Raw genomic sequence first — 19,076 nt, 5'->3', positions numbered from 1 at the left:
TTAATTCCCCTGCACCCCTAAAGAGTCCACCCCACCCCCCTTCTGCAGCAGTAGAGGCTTCGGAGTCCTTGCATAAACGGGGGGGGGGCACCGTCGTGGTTGCGGGGTAGAGAACTCGTGTCCAAAGCAGGGAGGCCGGCCCCGTTCAGCCCTTCAGCCCCGTTCACCCCATTCCCCCTTGGGATGGAACCTCTCCAGAGCTGAAAGTTTCGTTTACTTTAATACTTAAGGATCTTCTGAGCGGATGAGAACCTGAGTATGAATCCAAAGGGGAGAGGGGAAATGTGACTAAAAGCGAGATCGGTGCCTTCCCCACCACTCCCCTCCCCTTCCCATACATATAGATAGATCTCTCTCTTATCTCTGGCCTCTCCACTGCCTTTCGAGCCCGGAAAAGCCTTCCCAAACACCCTTCTCGCACCACCTCAACTCTTCTTGCAAACAGCTACAACAGCCGCCCAGGCCGCTGCCTCAACTTGCCTGAGCTAAGGTACCTCGGGGAGGGACTGGGATGGGGGTGGGGAATGACAGTCAAGTGGCCTGACCAGGGTGGGGGAGGGAGCTCCGTGGGAAGGTGGGAAGGAGAAATGCGGCGGGAGCGATCTGGTGCTGCTGGTGTCCTGGCATCCATCACCGGTGCATCCTGAATCACCAAGGAGCCCTGGGGGCTTCCCCGAGCCACCCACAGACGGGCAAAACGAGTCATTTGCCCCCTCCAGCAGGGGAAGGGCTGCAGCTCCGAGGAGGGGCCACCAAGAAGGGCACCCACCCTTAGAGCAAATACTGATTGGTCATGGCACTGCAGAACATCGGCTATAGAAAGCACCTAGGAGCCAGTTAGTTCCACCTGGTATTTTTACAGGTGAAAAGCTGAGGCTCCAAGGGGGGAAAATGACTTACCTAACACAACTACTCAGTGGCATAGCTCATAGCCTGAAGAATATTAAGGGTCAGAAAGGACCCTTAAGGATCTAGTCCAGCCCTCTCATTGGACAGGTGAGGAAAAGGGGGCTAGCTGGTGAGGTCCAAGCCCTCCCTGCTTCCCCAGAAAGGCTCAGGTGCAAATTGGGAAGCGGACAGGGCTGGGAAAGAGGAGGTGCCTTCCTCCCCCAACCATCTCCTCAGGCAGCAGCAGTGTTCCCTAAGGGCTGGTCACCTCTTCTGCCTCCGAAACTGTCGGTAGAGCCACTGGACCACGAAAGGCCACAGGAGGAGGAGAAGGAGTGTGGGGGTAGAGAGCTCCAAGGCCCAAGGCCCCTGCTGGGATGGAGGATTCTAAAGGAGGGAAGGAGAGGATAAAGGTTGGAGGAGGAGGCCCCCACCCTCAGTCTGTGACCCAGCTCAGCCTCCTCAACATCTGCTCTTTCCAATATTCCCATTGCTCAGTTTCCCCTCCTGTCCCCTCCCCCAGGCTGGCCTACCCCCATCTCCAGCTGAGTTTCCCCAACCCTCACCCTCCCAGCCTCTCTTAGAGATGATCTGAGCCAGCAAAGTTTTGGGGGCAGGGGGAAGGAAGGCTATACCAACCAGGAAGGCACTCAGTTAAGAGTTGGTTCTTTTACCCCAAATCTCCTTTTCCTGCAGCCCCAATCTTGCCACCTTTTGTATGTTATTCTTTAAAACTGTAGTTACACATCAATGGAGGAGTGTGTGTCCATGGGGAGGAGTCAGAGGGATCCATTCACTGCCCCCACCGCTATTAAGGCCCTCAAACTAAACTCAGGCCCTTATATCCCATTAAAAAACAACAATATACTCTGGGGTATGAAAACAAAGGAAGTGAGCCTTAGATTCAAGGAGCAAGACCCAGTAGTGGTGACATAGGAAGTAGAGAGATTGGGTGCTGATGTCTAACCTAGTGAGTTTACCAAGGGTACTCCTTATCTCAATCAAGGGACAAATGATGTTCAGTTGTGAATGGCTCTTTGTGACCCCATTTGGGGTTTTCTTGGTAAAAGATACTGGAGTGGTTTCCCATTTCCTTCTCCAGCTTATTTTACTGATGAGGAAACTGAGGCAAACAAGGTTAAGTTACTTGCCCAGGGTCACATAACTAGTAAGTTCTGAGGGAAGATTTGAACTGGGGTCTTCCTAACTCCAGGCCCAGCACTCTATCCACTGTGCCATCTAGCTGCCCATTCAAGGAATAGATAGGGTGAGGTTTATCATGAAGGGAAAAAGCCCCAAGTCCAAAGGCAGGCTACCTCTGGATTGGTTCCAAGGAAGAGGCAATATGGGACCAAAGGACAAATGCCCTTTTCCAGCAGGCTTCAGCTGAGGCCATTACCCAAGCCTAGACTGTCCCCATCCCTCCTCCACACCACTTTCAAACCCTACCATCAGTAAAAGGTGGATCCAGGGCCACTTTCTCCAGGGAGTCTTCCCTAATTTCCCAGTGACATTAACCTTGACTTCCTCTGTGCTCCCCTAGCACTCTGTGCTCCCCTAGCACTCTGTGCTCCCCTAGCACTCTGTGCTATGTGATCTGTGATTGTAACTTGGGTATGTGTCACCAGCCACCAAAGCCATACTTGCTTTGTTCTTGGGCTCTACGGCTGTGTGGGTGGGCTTTGAGTGCATCCAAAAGGCTGCATTTGCCCACTGCTTGAACCAGCCTGGCTAAACTCAGATGCTTCTCCTCCTCAGGAGGTTGGCTACCAGTTACTGAACATGGCAGGCCAAAGCAAGATTTAAAAATGATTCACTAGACTAAGGGCACTTAACCTAGACTCCAGAAATTTGTTTGTCTAATATTTTGATCACTACTTCAGGATAATTGATTTCTTTGTAATTGGAGGTATTTCATTTTGTGCATTTAAAAACATTCTCCTGAGAAGAGGTCCACAGGCTTCACCATAATGCCACAAAATGTTAACCCTTGTTTTAGAGGGATCAGAATTTGCATTGATGGAGAGACTGAAGGACACAAATCCTTTCAAGTAGGTTTGTCACATTCTCCAACAAGATTGCACAGATGGGAAATGACTTAGCAAAAGTCATACAGCTAATGAGTGGCACAGCAACAGACTAAGCCCCATGAGGGTCAGAATGCTACCTTCCCCTATGTTTGCAGCTTCCACAGTAGTCAGCACAAGGTTTTGCAATCATTGGGTGCTTAATATTTCTTAACTTGAACATAATTGAAATACCAGCTAGTGAGACTGGAAAAATAGATTCACTGAGCCAGGAAGGAGGCCTGGATCAGACAAAGACCTGCCCTGCCCCCCACCTCCACATTGCTGTGAGCCTAAGGCCCTCAGACCTGGCCCCCACATCTCTGGGAGGGAGGGAAGATGAGGACAGATGAGGACAAGCATGATGGACTTGCTTTAGGAAGCCATGCCAGCTATTATTGCCAGGTCTCAAAAGTTGGTGACTATTCTTGTCTAGTGAGGAACTAACAGTGGTCTAGTGATTCTTTGTTGTTGTTCAGTCATGTTCGACTCTTGGTGACTCCATTTGGGGTTTTCTTGGCAAAGCTGCTGGAGCGGTTTGCCATTTCCTTCTCCAGTGCATTCGGGCATAGTTGACTTGCCCAAGGTCACACAGCTAGTAAGTATCAGAGGCCAGATTTGAACTCAGGTATAGCTAACTGCAGGCCCAGCACTCTATCCACTGCAGCGCCACCTAGCTGCCTCTGATGGCACTAGGGTTCTATAACTGAAACCTCTGGCAGGGAAAGGGAGGGAGAGGTGGGGCAGGGGAGGTGAAGAATAAGAACTCAAGGACTTCCTACAAGTAAAACATGTCATCAGCCATAATTAGCTAGCAGGGAGGAAGGGAAGCCCTCAAGAGTCTTTGACTCTCACTTGAGACTCTGCAAAGGTCAGGTCTGGCTAGATCAGGCCTGTTTAAAGGCAGATTTTTTCTCTGTAGTCAGAAGAGCTAAGAACAAGTGGGGGGTGGGGGGGAGAGGGAGAGAGAGAGAGGGAGAGAAGTAATTTCTGCATCTATGTATATGTCCATATCTAGGGCAGCTAGGTGGTGAAGTGGATAGAGTGCTGGGTCTGGAATCAGGAAGACCTGAGTTCAAATCCAGATTCAGACACTTCTTAGCTGTGTGACCCTGGGCAAGTCACTTCACCCTGTTTGCCTCCATTTCCTCATCTGTAAAATGGGCTGGAGAAGGAAACGGCAAACCACTCCAAGAAAATCCCAAATGGGGCCATGAAGAGTGGCACAGGACTGAAACAAGCGAACAACAATATGTCACATCTGTGCACTGTGTGTGTGACTGGGATGAAGAAGGACTAATTGTCAGACAGGACTACTGAAGGTGAGAGAATGAGGCTAGGCTCCAGGAGGGCTTGGCTGCAGAGATGTGGCCAACAGGCCCAAAGGCAGATCCCAAGGTCTCACCTCAGGCTGCCATCTCTTGCCCTTCTCCCTCACATGTCTATATGGGCTGCCTGGGGGAGGTCAGCTCTGCTGCCCCACAGGACCGGGATTCAGGGGAAGGGCCGAGGACTGCCAGCGTTCCTCCCACTCCCCTTTTCTGTTCCTGGGTCCTGTCTCACTTTCCAGATGGAGGAAGCATGAAGGGAAGGGTTGCCATAGTAGGAGAAGGTCCTAGAAGCCTGTTGCCAGGGTGCTCTGGGCCACAACCCCAGGAGCCAGGTCCTTGAGGAGAGGATCCTGGGGCCCTGAAGGCACTGGAGAGGCTGGACCAGGACAAGAACCCAGGTGTCCCGGCTCCTGGTAACAAATCCAGAGGCAGCCAGAAAGAACAGTGTTGGACAGTGTTGGAGTCCGGGAAGACCTGAGTTTGAATACCGCCTCAAGCACTTAGGAGCTATGTGTCCTCTCAGCCTCAGTTTCCTCACCTGTAAAGTGGGGATAATAATACACCCCTCTCTCAGGGCTGGTGTGAGGCTCACATGAGATAACATGTGAAGTACCCTGCAAACCTTAATATAAAACTTGCTGCTGCTGCTGCCACAACTATGACTACTTTTATTATTATTCTGGAAGGTTTCTTGGTTTCTAAGGGGCGGGAAGGATGAAAGGGGGACACAGATGGATAAGCTGAGGGCAAGGGGCACATCGGGCTCCAATGCCACTTTGGTCTCCCACTGGCCCCTTTCTTCCACATGGCTGGGGGCCACTGCAGGGAGGGGAGCTCACCTGTGAGGGGCGGGACAGATTCTCCAGAGACCTCAGCCTCCCCTGGACATCCTGTATGCTCTCCTGCAGGGCTCGAACTGTACTGGCCAGCCAGGCTTCAAACTCCTGGGGACCTTGGGGTGCCCTTCCCGCCATCTCTGCACAAATGGAGAGAGAAGTGGGGCTGTACTCACCCTGTGCCATCCCCCTGGGCCCGTCCAGGCTGAGGACAGCAATAAGCAAAGCCTCCCACACTCAACTATAACTTGCATCTCTATAGGAATTCATTCTCTCAAAGCCCTGCCAGCACATCTGTGAAGCCTAAGCTATTTTCGCCCCAGTCCAGGAAGGAGGACAGGCATCCTTGTTCCTAATTTGCAAGACTGAGGCCCAGAATATCAAAGCCCACTTACAACCAGTCAGGGCAGTAGGAGAGATCCCAAGACCTCCTGCAGGGAGGGGGTGGCTCTGCCTCTTTCACAGCCATCCCTAGAGGGGGCACAGGCAGAGCAGGGAGGGGCAGGAACTTTGCCCAGAGCCACCTCCTACTGCCCCTTTCCCCAGTAGCTGGGGGTTCTTCGAGTCAAGGGCATGTGCCTATGTGGCAGCCCTGGGCAGAAGGCTGAACTCCCCAATGCCCTTCCTTGCCCCATTCTATATTAAAATGCTGGCCCTGGACTTTTACCCCAGGAGCATACCAAGGGGGAGGGTGGTGAAGGAAGGGCCAGAGGTGAGGGCAGGTGCTAGGGATGGAGGACAGGAAGATCCCAGAGGAAAGGAAGGTGGGGGCAGGGGGGGGGCGTGAGTCACCTCTCTCTCTTGGAAGCAAGTGGCCACTGCTGATGTCAGTCTCTCCTTTGAGTGCCTCCTTCACCTCCTCCTGCAGCCACTCACCCTGAAGGGAGAGATCCCAAGGGAGGAGAAGCAGGGAGGCCATCACCTTCCTGCCCCCCCCCCCCCATGCCCTAGGCCTTGGTTGGGGAGGAGGGGCAAGGTCGGGTAGCTTGGTGAGGGCTAGAAGAAAAATCCCACCTGCTCAGGGTCGAGCTGTTCCAAGGAATCACAGAAAACCTCAGAATCCAGCTCCATGGAAGTTCTCTCGTGGATAGCAGGCACCCTAGGTGACTGTGTTTCTGTGAGGGGAGGAAAAGGAAAGGGGGTGAGGGAGGAGAGGGAGCATCAGCACTCCAGGCTCAGGCAGATGACTGAGGGTTGGGGGGGTGTGTGTGTGGGGGGATGGGGGCAGACACGGAGACCCAAGGAGGCAAGGACACAGGCTGAATAAGGCCCTGGGAAAAAGAACCTCAGTTGCCCTATTCCTTGACCTCTGGCTGATACCTCCTCCTTTCTAAACTCAATGATCTAGAACCCAGGGGTTACAAGGGCCATGGAGTGTGAGCACACTCACCCTGAAGTTTTATCTTCTCCCTTTAACACGTCTCCATGGGGAGTGGGGTGAGGGGGGCTTCATAATCTCATTATCTACCCCAGCCAACTCCCCTCCTGCCCAATCCATTTCTTCTTCCCCCCCATCCATTTCTTGACCTCAGTTCTATGAACTTAAAACACATGTACTCAATATAATTGGTTTCCTTTCATAATCCTGTGTATTTTGTTTTATGTATTTAAAAAACTTTCTCCTGAGAAGGGGTCCATAGGCTTCACCGGGATGCCAGAGGGGTCCATGACACAAAAAAAGTTAAGAACCCAATGGGGGGGGCAGTTAGGTGGCGCAGTGGATAAAGCACCAGCCCTGAATTCAGGAGGACCTGAGTTCAAATCCGGCCTTGGACACTTGACACTTACTAGCTGTGTGACCCTGGGCAAGTCACTTAACCCTCATTGCCCCTCAAAAAAAAAAACAACAATAGGGATGGCAGCTTCTACACTCCCACCTATTCTACATCGTAAGCAAACTTGCTCATTGCTCTTGAAAAAAAAATTTATTATTTTCTTACTTCCCACCTCCATGACATTGCACGGTAAGCATGGGCTAGACTTCATGCTTGGAATGTTCTCCTTCATCTCTACCTCTTGGACCCTCCTCCCCCTCCCCCCAGCTCCCTTAAAGGCTTGGATGGAGTCTCACCACCTACAAGTGGCCTGTCCCGACTCCCCCTGTTGATAGTGTCTCCTCAAAATGTTCTTCTATCTCTGTGTGTGTGTATGTGTGTGTGTGTGTGTTTTTCTCTCTGGTAAACTGTAATCTCCTTGAGGGATAGGCCTATTTCACTTTCATCTCTTGTCTCCCCAGTTCTTGGCACAGAGTACTCAATTTTGTTGAATCAAATCAAATCTGGGTAGATACCGACCTGAAGTCTGAAAGCCTGGCTCCTCAGGAGGGGGCAGGGGCTTGAGGGTAGTTCTCACATCCCCATTTGGCATCTTCTTCTGAGCTGCCAGGGGAAGCAGGTGGGACAGGTTGACATATTCTGCCCAAATCAGCCCCTCTATCTCCCCCTCCACCCCTTGCCAAATACAAACGTATCTACTCCTTTCCAGGCTAACTCCTGAAAAAGGGGGAGGCAAGGAAACAACACAGTAAAAGCTTCGCTGATGCCCACGTGCCCACCACTCCCACTACCCTGGTACACAGGTACCATCTCTGGCACTGATTTTAGGGTTTTCTTTCATGTGGAATTTGGAAAGACCGCAGGTTTTGAAGTCAAAGGACCTGAGTTCAAATCCACTCTACCATTTCTAGTCTATGTGATCCTGAGCAAGTTCCATAACATTGCCGGGCCATGGTCTTGGACAAGAAGATCCCTCACAACCTCCCAGAGATTCCCTAACTTCTCCCTCCATGGCTGTATAAGCCTCTTCTCTCAGCAGTCCCAAGAACAGCTGAGCAGTTCAGAACCTTGGCCCAACTGACTCTTCTCTAATGTGGTGCTGGCCTTTCTTGGGGGAATCTGACCTGTGAGTTTCTTCAGGAAGGTCTCTGGGGGCTGAGGCATGTCAGGGATCATCTCGTACAACGGCACAAAGTAGTCAAACATGCCGTCGTCCACCTCACCCAAGGGAACCGTGTCTATCACCTTATGGGAAAAGGAAGAAGATGGTGGACAGCCCAGCAATGAATGTCGCCACCCCTGTTACCACCCAGCTGTGTCCACTGTAGGTATTGACCAGCCTTGAGACCACTGGGGAAAGAGTCAAGGGAGATAGGGATCAGCCTGGTGGCCTGGTTCACCATGAGAGAATTGGAGTGGAAACAGTGTTGGTCAATAGGAGGGAAGATAAGGGTCACTGTGGGCATGCACCAGAGTCCAAATGATGGTCACCCATTATCACAGGGAGAAATGGGTCTACACTTGGGAGGAAGCATGAGGAAGACTACCTTCTGGGCCACGACCTTCATCTCCGCAATATAAGCTGCCATGGCCTCCTCCTGGCTCATCCTGCCCAGACTGTGCCAGGCATCCCTGGAGGGCAGAGTTCTGGTCACCAAAGGAGCCTCAAAGAAGGGACACTGCCCCAAGAGGGCCATACCATGGAGCTGGGGGGGGGGCGGGAAGGGTGCTTACCATTTATATCGTCCAATAGGGTCCCAGAAGCCAGGCCTGGGCACCCGACAGGGCCCCTGGGTGGCCTGCTTATAGTAGCTGTAGAAGCGCAACATCTCCTCATAAGATGGACGATAGGAACCTGTGTGGTTGGGGTAATAGGAAGAAAAGAAAAGCCAAGAACCATCATCCCCCCAGCTGGTGGGGGGGGGGGAGGTTGGGGAACTTTGGAGTGTTCAGAGAGACAGAAAACAGTCCTGGGGCAGAAGTGATGCTTCCCTGGGTGAGGAGGGGGCCCTGGCTGAGTGTTGGGGTGAGAGGGGCCTTACCTATAGAAATAGCCGGTGGGTGACTGTGGAAAGGGGGGGGCTCTCCCAATTGCAGCCAGGGGTCACTGAGGGAAAACGGGATGGGGGGGGAGGGGAGAATGTCACTGTCCTCACCATTCTTGGGTAAACTCTGAATGACAGTAACCGCAGCGTGGAATTGCTTCTGGCAGTCTGGCTCAGAACTGTCCCCTTCTGTCCCCATCCTGAGCTAGTCCTAGCCCATGGAAATGAAGAGGAGCTTGGGTGGGTGGTGAAGACTATCTCTGGAAGACTTCCTATAATAACAAACTTGTGTGAGTGCTCATCTTAGACGGGACAGGAGCTCCGGAGCCCCTTCCTCCCACCTATAGCCTCCCACACTCCATAGCTCCACCTTTCCGAGAGGAAAACTGAGGTCTTCCTTTAAAGGGACTCGCGGAGAGTCCAGAGAGGAGACTCCGAGCCTTCTTTCCCAAAGTTGGACGGGTTCTCCCTAAGGGCGGGTGGGTCCCGGGATCGGTTTCGAAGGTGGCCCGGAGCCCCGGAAAGTCAGGCGAGCAGAAAGTACGGCTGGTGCCCCCCCCCCGCCACCTCCCCCTCCAGATGTGCCCTTAGCCGTTAAGTTCCCCCTCCCCAGAAGTGACCCCAGCCACAGCGCACAACTGCTAGGGACGCAACCCTCCAGCGTGCCAGCCTCCACTCCCGAGGTCCCCATGCGGGGGGGGGGGGGTCCCAGCGCCGCCTGGCACTCACCCCGGCTGCCCCTCCTCGGTTTGCCCGGCCCAGACAGCGGGGTGCCCCCCTCTCCCTAGTGCCCGAGGTTCCCGACTGACCTCCCAACCTCCCGGCGTAGTTGGAGCGGCTCAGGGGGTAAGGAAGAACGGACAGAATCCTCAGCCAATAAGCAAGGCCGTTTCACTCTCGCCTTCCGCGTTTCGTCCACTAGGCGTGGATCTTTCAGCTTGATGCAAATCACCTTGCTGCTGATTCCCAATCGGGCAGTAGCATTACCGCTCTCCCCACCGCCCCTCCCCTAGGACTGAAGAAGGAGGTCAGCGCCCCCTGGTGGAGTAGAGAGGCTCCTGACGCGAAACCTGAGCATAGTCTTGCGCGAGAAACTGATCACCGCCACCCGGGCCGCGGAATCTACGTGTCAGCTTGCGGGGTATCAGTCAATCAAAAGCTGGGTTTTCTGGTTGAATTGAGTTGGATTTCCGAGGGAGATTGAAGAAGAAGGACTCGAGGAGATATAGCACATTCGAGGCGGTGACGGAAATTCGAGGAGAGTAGGAGGGATAATAAAACGGAGAATGTTGCTTTTTGGGTCCTACTGGGGTTGGGTAACTGTCAGGGATTGCGCTGCAATGCCCCAAACCAGCAGTAGGTGGCGCTGTGCGAACGGATTTCTGACCCTGACCCCCTGGCACACTTCGCCTAATCAGACACTCAAGCGGACGACAGTCTCTGTCCGTGTGCACAAGGACTTAGATAGAGCCTGCGTGCCACCCATAAAGCAGCGGCGCATACACGCACCCCTGCTCATCACTGCATGTATCATTCATTACTGAACATCACATGCACAAATTCCCACAGGACACCTTGCAGGAGAAGGAGGTGGGAACCTTGGGCCCTAGGGAAACTTGGCAGACATTCTGGAAGTCGGAGCCCCAATCCAGGGCGCCAGTCTCCAAAGCAGGAAATTGGAATCTGAGCAGGGACTGTTTCCACTTTTGTATTTGTATTCTCAGCGCTTTGCACACAGTGTTTAATAAATGACTTTTAAAAGTTCATTCTTTTATTCATTCTTTTTTTTTTACTTTTTTTTTGTGACTTACCTAGGGTCACACAGCTAGTAAGTGTCAACTGTCTGAAGTCGGATTTGAACTCAGGCCCTCCTGACTCCAGGGCCGGTGTTCTATCCACTGCGTCACCTAGCTGCCCCTTATTCGTTCATTCTTGCTAAGGTTGTCAAGGCCTGCTGATTTTACCTTGGTAACATCTCCTTGCATCCACCTCTTACTCTCTGTCGCTGCCACTATCTCGGTGCAGGTCCTCATTTCTTCATGCAATCGCCTGTTGGTTGGTCTCCCTGCCCCACGTCTCTCCTCACTGCGTTCCATCCTCCACTCAGCTGTCATAGTGATCTATCCAAAGTGCAGGTCTGACCATGCAACTTCCCTACTTAATAAACACCAGTGGCTCCCTCTCACACCTTCAAGATCAAATATAAAATCTGTTTAGCATCCAAAATCCTTCATAAGCAGCGCGCCCTCTCACTTTTCCATTCTTACACCTCACACTTCCTTCCGTTGCCCCAACCCCGACCCGGGGCCCGCGATCCAGTGACACTGACTTCCTCGCTCTTTCTCCAACAACACTCCATCTCCCGAATGGGGCATTTCATTGGCTGTCCCCCATGCCCGGAATGCCTTCCCTCCTCATCTTCACCTCCTGGTTCCCTTGGTTTCCTTAAAGTCCTAACTAAAATCCTACCTTCTACGGAAACTTTCCCCACCCCCCTCAATTCTAGTGCTTTCTCTCTGTTGATCATTTCCAGTTTATCCTGAATATAGCTTGTTTACGCATAGTTGTTTGCGTGTTGTCTCTCCATTAAGACTCTGAGCAAGTACTGTCTTTTGCTTTTCTTCCTCGCTTCCACCCCACCCCCACCCCGACCCCAGTGCTTAGCACTGTGCCGGGCACATATTAGGCGCTTAATACACGTTTATTGATTAACTAAGGGCCCTTCCACCTCAACTCCAATGAACAAATCCTTTCCTCCTTCCTCGCTGTATACGGGTATTGATCTGATAAGAGGAGGCCACCAGCTCCGGCGTCAGGAGGGTTAATCCAGTGACGTCACGAAGCTGAAGCAGCGGAGGGGGAGATTCCTGCCTCTTCCCTCCTCTCTGCATCCTTCTTTCCCCTCCTCCTTCTCCCCCCTCCCCAGTTCTCTGACACCCCGAGTCCCCAGCTCGGTCATGGCAGGTCTAATCCAGTTTCCGAGCTGCAAGGGCCCCATACCTTTGACCAGGTGGCTTTTGCCCATCTTTGTTTCCTTGGCCCCACAGCCGACAGCCCGAGTTTGAGAGAGGAGGAGGCGACGGGGCTTCAGAGGCTCCAAGGGTCTCGGGAGCCCTTGCAAGTCCGGTACCGAGGCTCAAGGAACAGCCGTGGCTCCCCTTCCCCCGCGCCCCTCCCATCCCCCCGCCCCCGGCCAAACCTGGAGCAACACCGAGGAGCTTCGGAGTCAGAGTCAAGTTCAGGGTCCATAGGGAGGGGGGAGGGGGCACACTGGCTGGGCATAAGGGAGGACAGAGATCAGGGGGAACGGGACAAGCTGGGGGGGGGGGCAGAGTTTGGACAAGGAGAAGCACCGCACGGTCACAGTGGGCTGAGGTGGGGGGGGGGAGGTCATTTGGACGTCACTGCTCGGCCTCAATTTCCAAGACCTCGGAAAGCGGGAGATCCCGCCCCCACCGTCCCGGCCTCCCTCCCTCCTTCCCTCCCCTTTCCAGCTCTTCCCACCCTCTTCTCTAGCTCACTCCGCCTCCTTGTCCCACTCCTTTAAGTTTCTCACTTTGAGACCCGCGAGCCGGAGCTCTGTCCGGGCCCCGGACGTCTCTTAGTGCCCGCGCCCCGCGACAGTACACCCCAGACCAGACGCTGCCCGGGACTATGCCGTGCCCCTGGTGGAAGAGACGGCGCGGCGGGGAGCTGGAGTCCTCGTTCCGGATCCTGGTCTCGGACGGCGGGAGCCAGGAGGGGGTCGGGCTGCGAGCGCTGAAGAAGATGGGTTAGTGACAGGGGTCGGGTCGGGTCCGGGCCGGGGAGCTGGGGAACCCGGGCTCGCGGGATTTGGTGCGGCAAAGACGGAGCTCACTGCGAAGGGGGAAGGGGTCTGCGTCGCGCCGTCGGGTCTAGAGTCTAGTATAGGCTGATGTCCGCGCCGCACCGCGCCGCTAGGGACTCAGTGCCCGGGCAGTGCTAGAACGCGACAGGAAGGCTGATGCTCTTCTCCCTTCTAGGGTCGCCGTTGGAAGACTGTTGAGGCTGGGAAAAGAACTGGGGGTTTGGGGGCTGCAGAGGCTGAGGACGTGGGACCCCGGCTGGAGAGGCGAAGGTGGTAAACGGACCTCGTCCTCTGCTTGCCTAGTTCACGGTCTCCCTGTTCTTTGACTTAGGAACTTACACATGGATTATGCTACTGAAGTTTGGGGGGGGGGGGAAGTGGTCTGGTGGAGGGCAAAGCCTTTTCCTCTGGAAACAGAGAGTTCTAAGTGGTCGTGAGGTTGCTATGCCAACTCACCAGCTCCTACCTAACCCATAATGTATTGTATTATATAGTCTACCCCATTGGATTGTGAGCTCCTGGAAGGCAGACCATGGCTTTTGTCTCTTTTTGTTATCCCCAGCGCTTAACCCAGTGCCTGGTGCATCGTAGGCGCTTAATAAATGTTTATTGATTGATGTAGGAAAGGAACCCATGCACTGAATAGTAAAGACCAGAAAATCATAGATTTGGAATCCAAATAAATCCTCCCCTCAAAAAAGGTCCGGATAAGTTGAGATTTGCCTACGGTCAGGTAGCTAAATCTTAAAGGCAGGAATAACAGCTAGGAGGTAGTCTGAGGATCGAGAGTGTAAAGAGAACGGGTTTATAGATTCCGGGGACTTGCATATAAATATTGACCTTACTTGCTGCCCAGCCTAGTGACCGTGGAAAAATCACTTCATCTCCTATGCTGTTTGTTTGTATATCAAATCAGATACACCCCACCTGGTGAAGAGAAAGGAACAAGCATTTATTAAATGCCTGTTATGTGCCGGGGCACTGTGCTTTACAAATATGATCTCATTTGATCCTTTTGGCTGGCCAAGAAAAGTTCCTTGATTCTATATGTTAGGTGGATCCCCTCTTTTTTTTTTTTTGCGGGGCAATGGGGGTTAAGTGACTTGCCCAGGGTCACACAGTGGATCCCCTCTTAAGGATCTGTGAAAGGAGGAGAAGCCCGGGTTTGTGAAAATAGTTGCCTATGAGCCCCGTTGAAGTATTTAATAGTGAGAGTGGTGATGGTAATCCTTCTTACCACAATCAATGTCCCTTTAGCAAAATTTGCTAAATGTCATGCTATGTACAAGATGCTAGTATTAGAAGCAATAGTAATAATTATAGCAATAACAGTAAGCAGTATTCTGGGAGTGGACATTAATAGAGTGGTGCCAACAGAGAGATGGCCTGGGGAGGCCTTGAGTTTAAATTCTGCCTCTGACATTCTGACTGTGAGACCTTGATTAAATCAGTCAACCTCTCAGTGTGTAGGTAGAGGACCACAGGTCTGGACAAAAGAATGGAGTTTGGTTTGTCGGGACAGCAAGGGAAGGTTGCCTTGGCTCGGCCTTTAATGGGTAATACTGGATAAGTCACTTCCTCCCTCTGAGATTCAGTTTCCTCCTCCCCCAAATAAGGTCTGCTGGATCACTTGATACAGTCTTAAAGATAAGATTCCCTCCTAATAAGACATTGTCTGATTTCTAGGATTATTTTAGCTACATTATTATGGTTTAAATAGGTCTGTGCGGACTTACCAGGGAACACAACTATTACATATACAGGAGTATACATATATAACATACATGTAATATATGTGTGTTTGATGCACATATAGAATCACCCCCCCCATCTGCAAAAAAAGGGAAAATGTACTATTGTGTAGGAGAAAGAATGCTGGGTAAAAAGTCAAAGGACCTGAGTTCAAATACTGTCTCTGCACTTTCCTCAGGGAAAGTCATCTCCAGTGGGGGGCGGGAGACCTCTTACCTCCTGGGGCACTTTAGGACAATTCTAGTTACAGAAAGTCAGCTCTAATTACTTGGGCATCCAGGTTCTTCCCCAGTCTCTTCTTCCCATGTGTCCCCTTTCGTGTTTGTGACCTCCTCCCACAATGCACAGCCCTCAGCAGTTCTATTGGCTAATCACAGACTGAAGTCCCCAGCTCTCTCTCCCTCCCTCTACCCCATGGAGATGATACTCCAGGGGAAAATATGGATATGAAAACACTTTAAAATCTACTGTCTCCACTGTTGCAATGGAGAGAGAGAGAGAGAGAGAGAGAGAGAGAGAGAGAGAGAGAAAGAGAAAGAGCTGGGCTTGGAATCAAGAACAGTTAGGTTCAAATCCAGCCGGGTCCATGTACCAGGTGGGGTGACTGCCTAACCTCTCTGTGCCTCAGTTTCCTTATCTGTAAAACAAATAATAATTGCACCTACATCACAAGGATCATCCTAAAGATTGAGAGAGGAGTCCTAGGTGCAGAGTGGAGAATCATGTGAAGCATGAAACTGACCTTGGGGATCTCTGAGATCTGATCCCCTGCAGCCTTTCTGGTTGTTGTTGTCTGTCCTTTGTTCTCTTGAAGAGGTGATGGCATGACTTTCAGGGTCCAGTGGCAAGATACACATCAAGACAACTTGAGATGGCCCAGGGTTTTTGAGACTATCAGAGTTAAGTAACTTGCCCAGAGTCACACAGCTAGTAGGCAACAAGTATCTGAGGCCAGATTTGAACTTGCATCCTCCTGACTCCAGGGCCAATGCTCTATCTACTGCACCACATAGTTGCCCAGCCTTTCTGGTACTTTTATATGCATTAGCCTTTTTCCCACCCCCAGAGCATATGTCCCCAAGCTGTGGGTTCTTTCTATAGAACCAGGGAGATTTTATTTCAGATATATAGGCATGAGATTAGAGAATGCTTTTCTGAGTGGGGTTGTTGTTTATTTGCCCTTCATTCTCTGTTGTTGTTGTTGTTGTTGTTGTTGTTTTGTTTTTTGGCAGGGCAATGAGGGTTAAGTGACTTGCCCAGGGTCACACAGCTGGTAAGTGTCAAGTGTCTGAGGCCAGATTTGAACTCAGGTCCTCCTGGATCCAGGGCCGGTGCTTTATCCACTGAGCCACCTAGCTGCCCCTTGCCCTTCATTCTCAAAGAGGAGCATGACAGATGTCATGACGTACAATGCTGTGCAAAGTCACCAGCCTCACTCTTTCCTCCAGAGGCATCTGGGTCCAGTGGCAAGATATGTATCAGGACGACTGGAAATGATCCCAGATGTTGAAGGCAATTGGGATTAAATGACTTACCCAGGGTCACACAGCTAGTAAGTGTCTGGGGTGAAATTTGAGCTCAGATCCTCCGAACTTCAGAGCCAGTGCTCTATCCACTTTGTCTCCCTCTGAGTGGGGGAGGGGAGGGAAAGTGCAAAAGAGGGAGTGATTAGGACTATAAAGGGAGAGAACCTAAGAACCTAAACTTGTCTCACAGTTGCATAGCAACTCAATGATGGAGCCAGGCATCCTGACTCCCAGCCTCCTACCTGTGGACCCCACCCCACTTTGAATACCAGCCTGAGTGAACAGGAGGGGTGTGTGTGTGTGTGTGTTTGGTAGGGCCGAGCAGGACTCCTGATTTGGGGACCATGTCCAGGGGCGAAGGGCTCCTACACCTGGATACTTCCACAGTCAGGGTCCCCAGAAGGGGCACAGCCTGGGTTGTGCCAAGTGTTCCTCCTTCCTTTTCTGTCCCCCTCCCACGCCCTCAATCTCCACTCCAGATTCTCTCTGAAAAGATGAATGGGAAACACCAGGCCCCCCTGGGAAGAAACAGCATGAAAGAATGGGAAAGAGCCTTGAGTTTGGAGCCAGAAAATGTGTAGGTTTGAATCCTAACTCTGCTCTTTACTCCCAGAGTGCCCTTGAATAAGTCACTTAGAGGCAGCTTTCACAGTAAATAGAGTACTGGGCCTAGAGTCAGGAATATCTAAGTTCAAATCCTGCCTCAGACATTTCCTACCTGTGTGACCCTGGGTAAGTCATTTAACCTCTATCTGCCTCAGTTTCCTTACCTGTAAAATGGGGATAATAATATCACCTACCTCCTAGGGCTGTTGTGAATGAAATAATAATTATAAAGTGCTTAGCACAGAACCTAGCACCTAGTAGGTGCCACATAAATTAAGTAATATTATTATTACTTAACCTCACTGGGCCTGTTTCCTTTTCTATGAACCAAGAGGCTTAGACTAGTTGGTTTTTGATCATCCCTCTCCTAATCTATTATGTCCCTCCCAGGCTTCAGCAGAAAAACCCATCCCCTACCCCAGAATCCCTTGATCCCTGTGACCATTGTCAGGCCCTGATTGTTGAGTGCACAGAAACTGTGGCTTTTACCAGTCACAGGACCGATCCATAGCCCAGGAAGCGGGCTGCATCCTCTCCTTAGGCAGGGACCCAGCCCGCAATGTTCTCCTTGAGCCCTCTTTTGAAAGGTGAGTCACCAGGCCTGGGTAGGGTCCCTTTTCCTGTCCCTAGATTGTCAGCCCTGTGACATGAAGATAGAAGTTTCCTAAAGTAAGAAAATCAAGTGTGGCCAGCCTTGGAGGGGAGGGAAGCTCAAGGGCAGGACTCAGTACCTGGGTTGGTGAGGGGTAGAGGGCATCTCGCTGCCACCCCCGGACAAGTCAGCTGTATCTGTGGCCTCTCCTCTCCTGCTCTGTTCCTCTCTACAGCTTTCACGAGGACTGACTGCCATTAGTTGATAAAAGACCTGTGACTTCATGTCCCCATTAACCCTACTGAAGCCTTCCTCAGTTTTCAAGGCTCTCCCATGGGTGGGCAAGGTCATCTTAGTCACACCCACCCTCACCTCCTCTGATAGCCGGTTCAGGGGAGTCCTGGACTCCTTCCTTAACTTTTCTTTCCTGTCTTTGTTTTCCTTTTGAATGGATTGCCCTAGAGTTCTTTGTGCTTGGCACCAATGCCAGTCAGGGTGGGGCTAGCCAGGGAAAATCTAGCAGGGGGAGTTGCTGAATGAAAGTCCCAGTAAAGAGTGGCAAATGTGGGACCACAAGGATAGAAGGGATTCCAGTAATGTGAGCACAAGGTGTTTTTTTCTTAACAATTGGGATGGAAAAACCTATAGATCCCCTGGGGGCCTGCAAAGGGTACCCTCCCTACTCAGTGTTTTATCTTGCCTATGTCATCAGGAAATGTCCCTTCTCCCTTCTCACCCATAGCCCTGGCATGTGAAGCCCTGGCTTTCTGCATGTCTGACATTCCTGCTGCCAACTCACAGATCCCCTCCAAGCTCTGCTGAATAGGCATGCATCTTCCTATGTCTACACAGAATACCTTGCACACATACCGGTCCTTCAGAACACATAACTGTCACCTCCCCTGCTTCAGAGGGCCCCACTGGTGCCTGGAGCTTCCCTCTTAGGCACCACACCCATCCCTTGGGCCAGAAAGCTGCCTCCCCAAGGCCCCCAACTGCTGCACATTTTATCTTTGTAAGAGGTCAGTGGAGAACCGAGAAGGCCTAGAGGCCCCAGCACATTCCCTCCATTATCTCTGGGCCTGCTTTATGGAAGGGGCCTGGACCTGGGTGCTGACAGGGGCTAAAAATAATGCCAGCTGCTGCCCCTAAGCTGGAGGGCAGGGGTAGCCACACTCTCCCTATCTCTTCCTCTCCATCCATTCCCCCTCAGCACCGTGAAAGAACCTGCCCATCCTGGGGGGTAGGAGGTGGGTGGGATGAAATCCAGTAGGGAGCCAAAGGGTTACTTATATGCCTAGTTCCCTCCTCCCACCTGGGCAGCTATGGCTCCCTCTACAATGCTATGCCTTGATTTCCCTTCTTGTCAAATATGGAAAAAAAGGTTTTGAGGTCTTCGGATGGGCAGGACAAGAGGAGGAGAACAGGATCAGCCATCTTCCCTACTGTTCATGTTATTCTTCCTTCCCTTCTCCATTCTCCCCTCCCTCAGTGTTTGGACATCTTTACATGGGTAGGGAGAGAGGAAGAGAATAAAGTCTGATGTCTTTCCTGACCACCCCTTTCCGAGAGTCCCTTTCTCCTCTTCTCCCCCTCCCTGCTCCTTCTCTACTCCCCTTCCCTCCTCCCCATTCCCTTCTTCCTTTCTCCTTTCCCCGATCTTCTCCCCTTCCCCCTCTCTTCCCTTTTCCCCCCTTCTCTCCACACTTGCCCTCCTCCCCTTCTCATCTTTCAGCTTCCTCTCCAGCCACATCACTGAGCAAGGGACTATGGGCATAGCTGGATCTTCCAACAGTTACCTGGGATGGGGAGAGAAGTGGTCACTAGGAG

The 19,076-nt window shown here is 51.9% G+C and overlaps 2 protein-coding genes across 8 annotated transcripts in view; one reads left to right on the top strand and one right to left on the bottom strand.

Moving 5' to 3' along the window:
• Positions 1–201: 201 nt before the first annotated feature.
• On the bottom strand, positions 202–10,679 carry ACBD4 (acyl-CoA binding domain containing 4). Of its 4 annotated transcripts, none has more exons than XM_043962923.1 (11): positions 9,751–10,679; positions 9,053–9,213; positions 8,631–8,751; positions 8,444–8,528; positions 8,021–8,141; positions 7,416–7,499; positions 6,136–6,236; positions 5,914–5,998; positions 5,125–5,261; positions 1,157–1,275; positions 202–252 (listed from the first exon to the last, which is right to left on the bottom strand). In XM_043962923.1, exons 2-11 carry the CDS (start codon positions 9,138–9,140, stop codon positions 219–221), a joined length of 975 nt encoding a protein of 324 aa, XP_043818858.1. In that variant the 5' UTR covers positions 9,141–9,213; positions 9,751–10,679; the 3' UTR covers positions 202–218. The 4 variants fall into 4 exon arrangements, with proteins under 4 accessions (XP_043818858.1, XP_043818857.1, XP_043818859.1 ...); XM_043962922.1 differs by having other exon boundaries at positions 9,671–10,677; XM_043962924.1 differs by lacking the exon at positions 9,751–10,679 and adding an exon at positions 9,312–9,437.
• Positions 10,680–12,293: 1,614 nt separating this feature from the next.
• The window catches only part of PLCD3 (phospholipase C delta 3), a 33,239-nt gene continuing 26,456 nt past the window's right edge, over positions 12,294–19,076 (top strand). For 2 of the 4 annotated variants that reach the window (XM_043962598.1, XM_043962597.1), the window contains exon 1: positions 12,294–12,713. In XM_043962598.1, the coding sequence (XP_043818533.1) occupies positions 12,596–12,713 (118 nt within the window). In that variant the 5' untranslated portion in view covers positions 12,294–12,595. Of the gene's footprint in view, positions 12,714–13,016; positions 13,041–19,076 lie in introns of those variants that run through there. The other 2 variants (XM_043962596.1, XM_043962599.1) reach the window with 2 other exon arrangements.

This window comes from Dromiciops gliroides, chromosome 4 (genome assembly GCF_019393635.1).
Source record: "Dromiciops gliroides isolate mDroGli1 chromosome 4, mDroGli1.pri, whole genome shotgun sequence".
NCBI lineage: Eukaryota > Metazoa > Chordata > Mammalia > Microbiotheria > Microbiotheriidae > Dromiciops > Dromiciops gliroides.
This window is presented reverse-complemented; position numbering and strand designations above follow the sequence as displayed.

Bases quoted from the DNA above. Each gene is read 5' to 3' on its own strand.
- ACBD4 (XM_043962923.1), bottom strand. From the start codon at position 9,140: ATGGGGACAGAAGGGGACAGTTCTGAGCCAGACTGCCAGAAGCAATTC. The intron at 6,237-7,415 runs GTCGGTATCTAC...CTCCCCTCACAG, and splicing joins GCCAGGCTTTCAGACTTCAG to AAACACAGTCACCTAGGGTG. The intron at 253-1,156 runs GTGACCAGCCCT...ATTCATACTCAG, and splicing joins CAGTTTCGGAGGCAGAAGAG to GTTCTCATCCGCTCAGAAGA.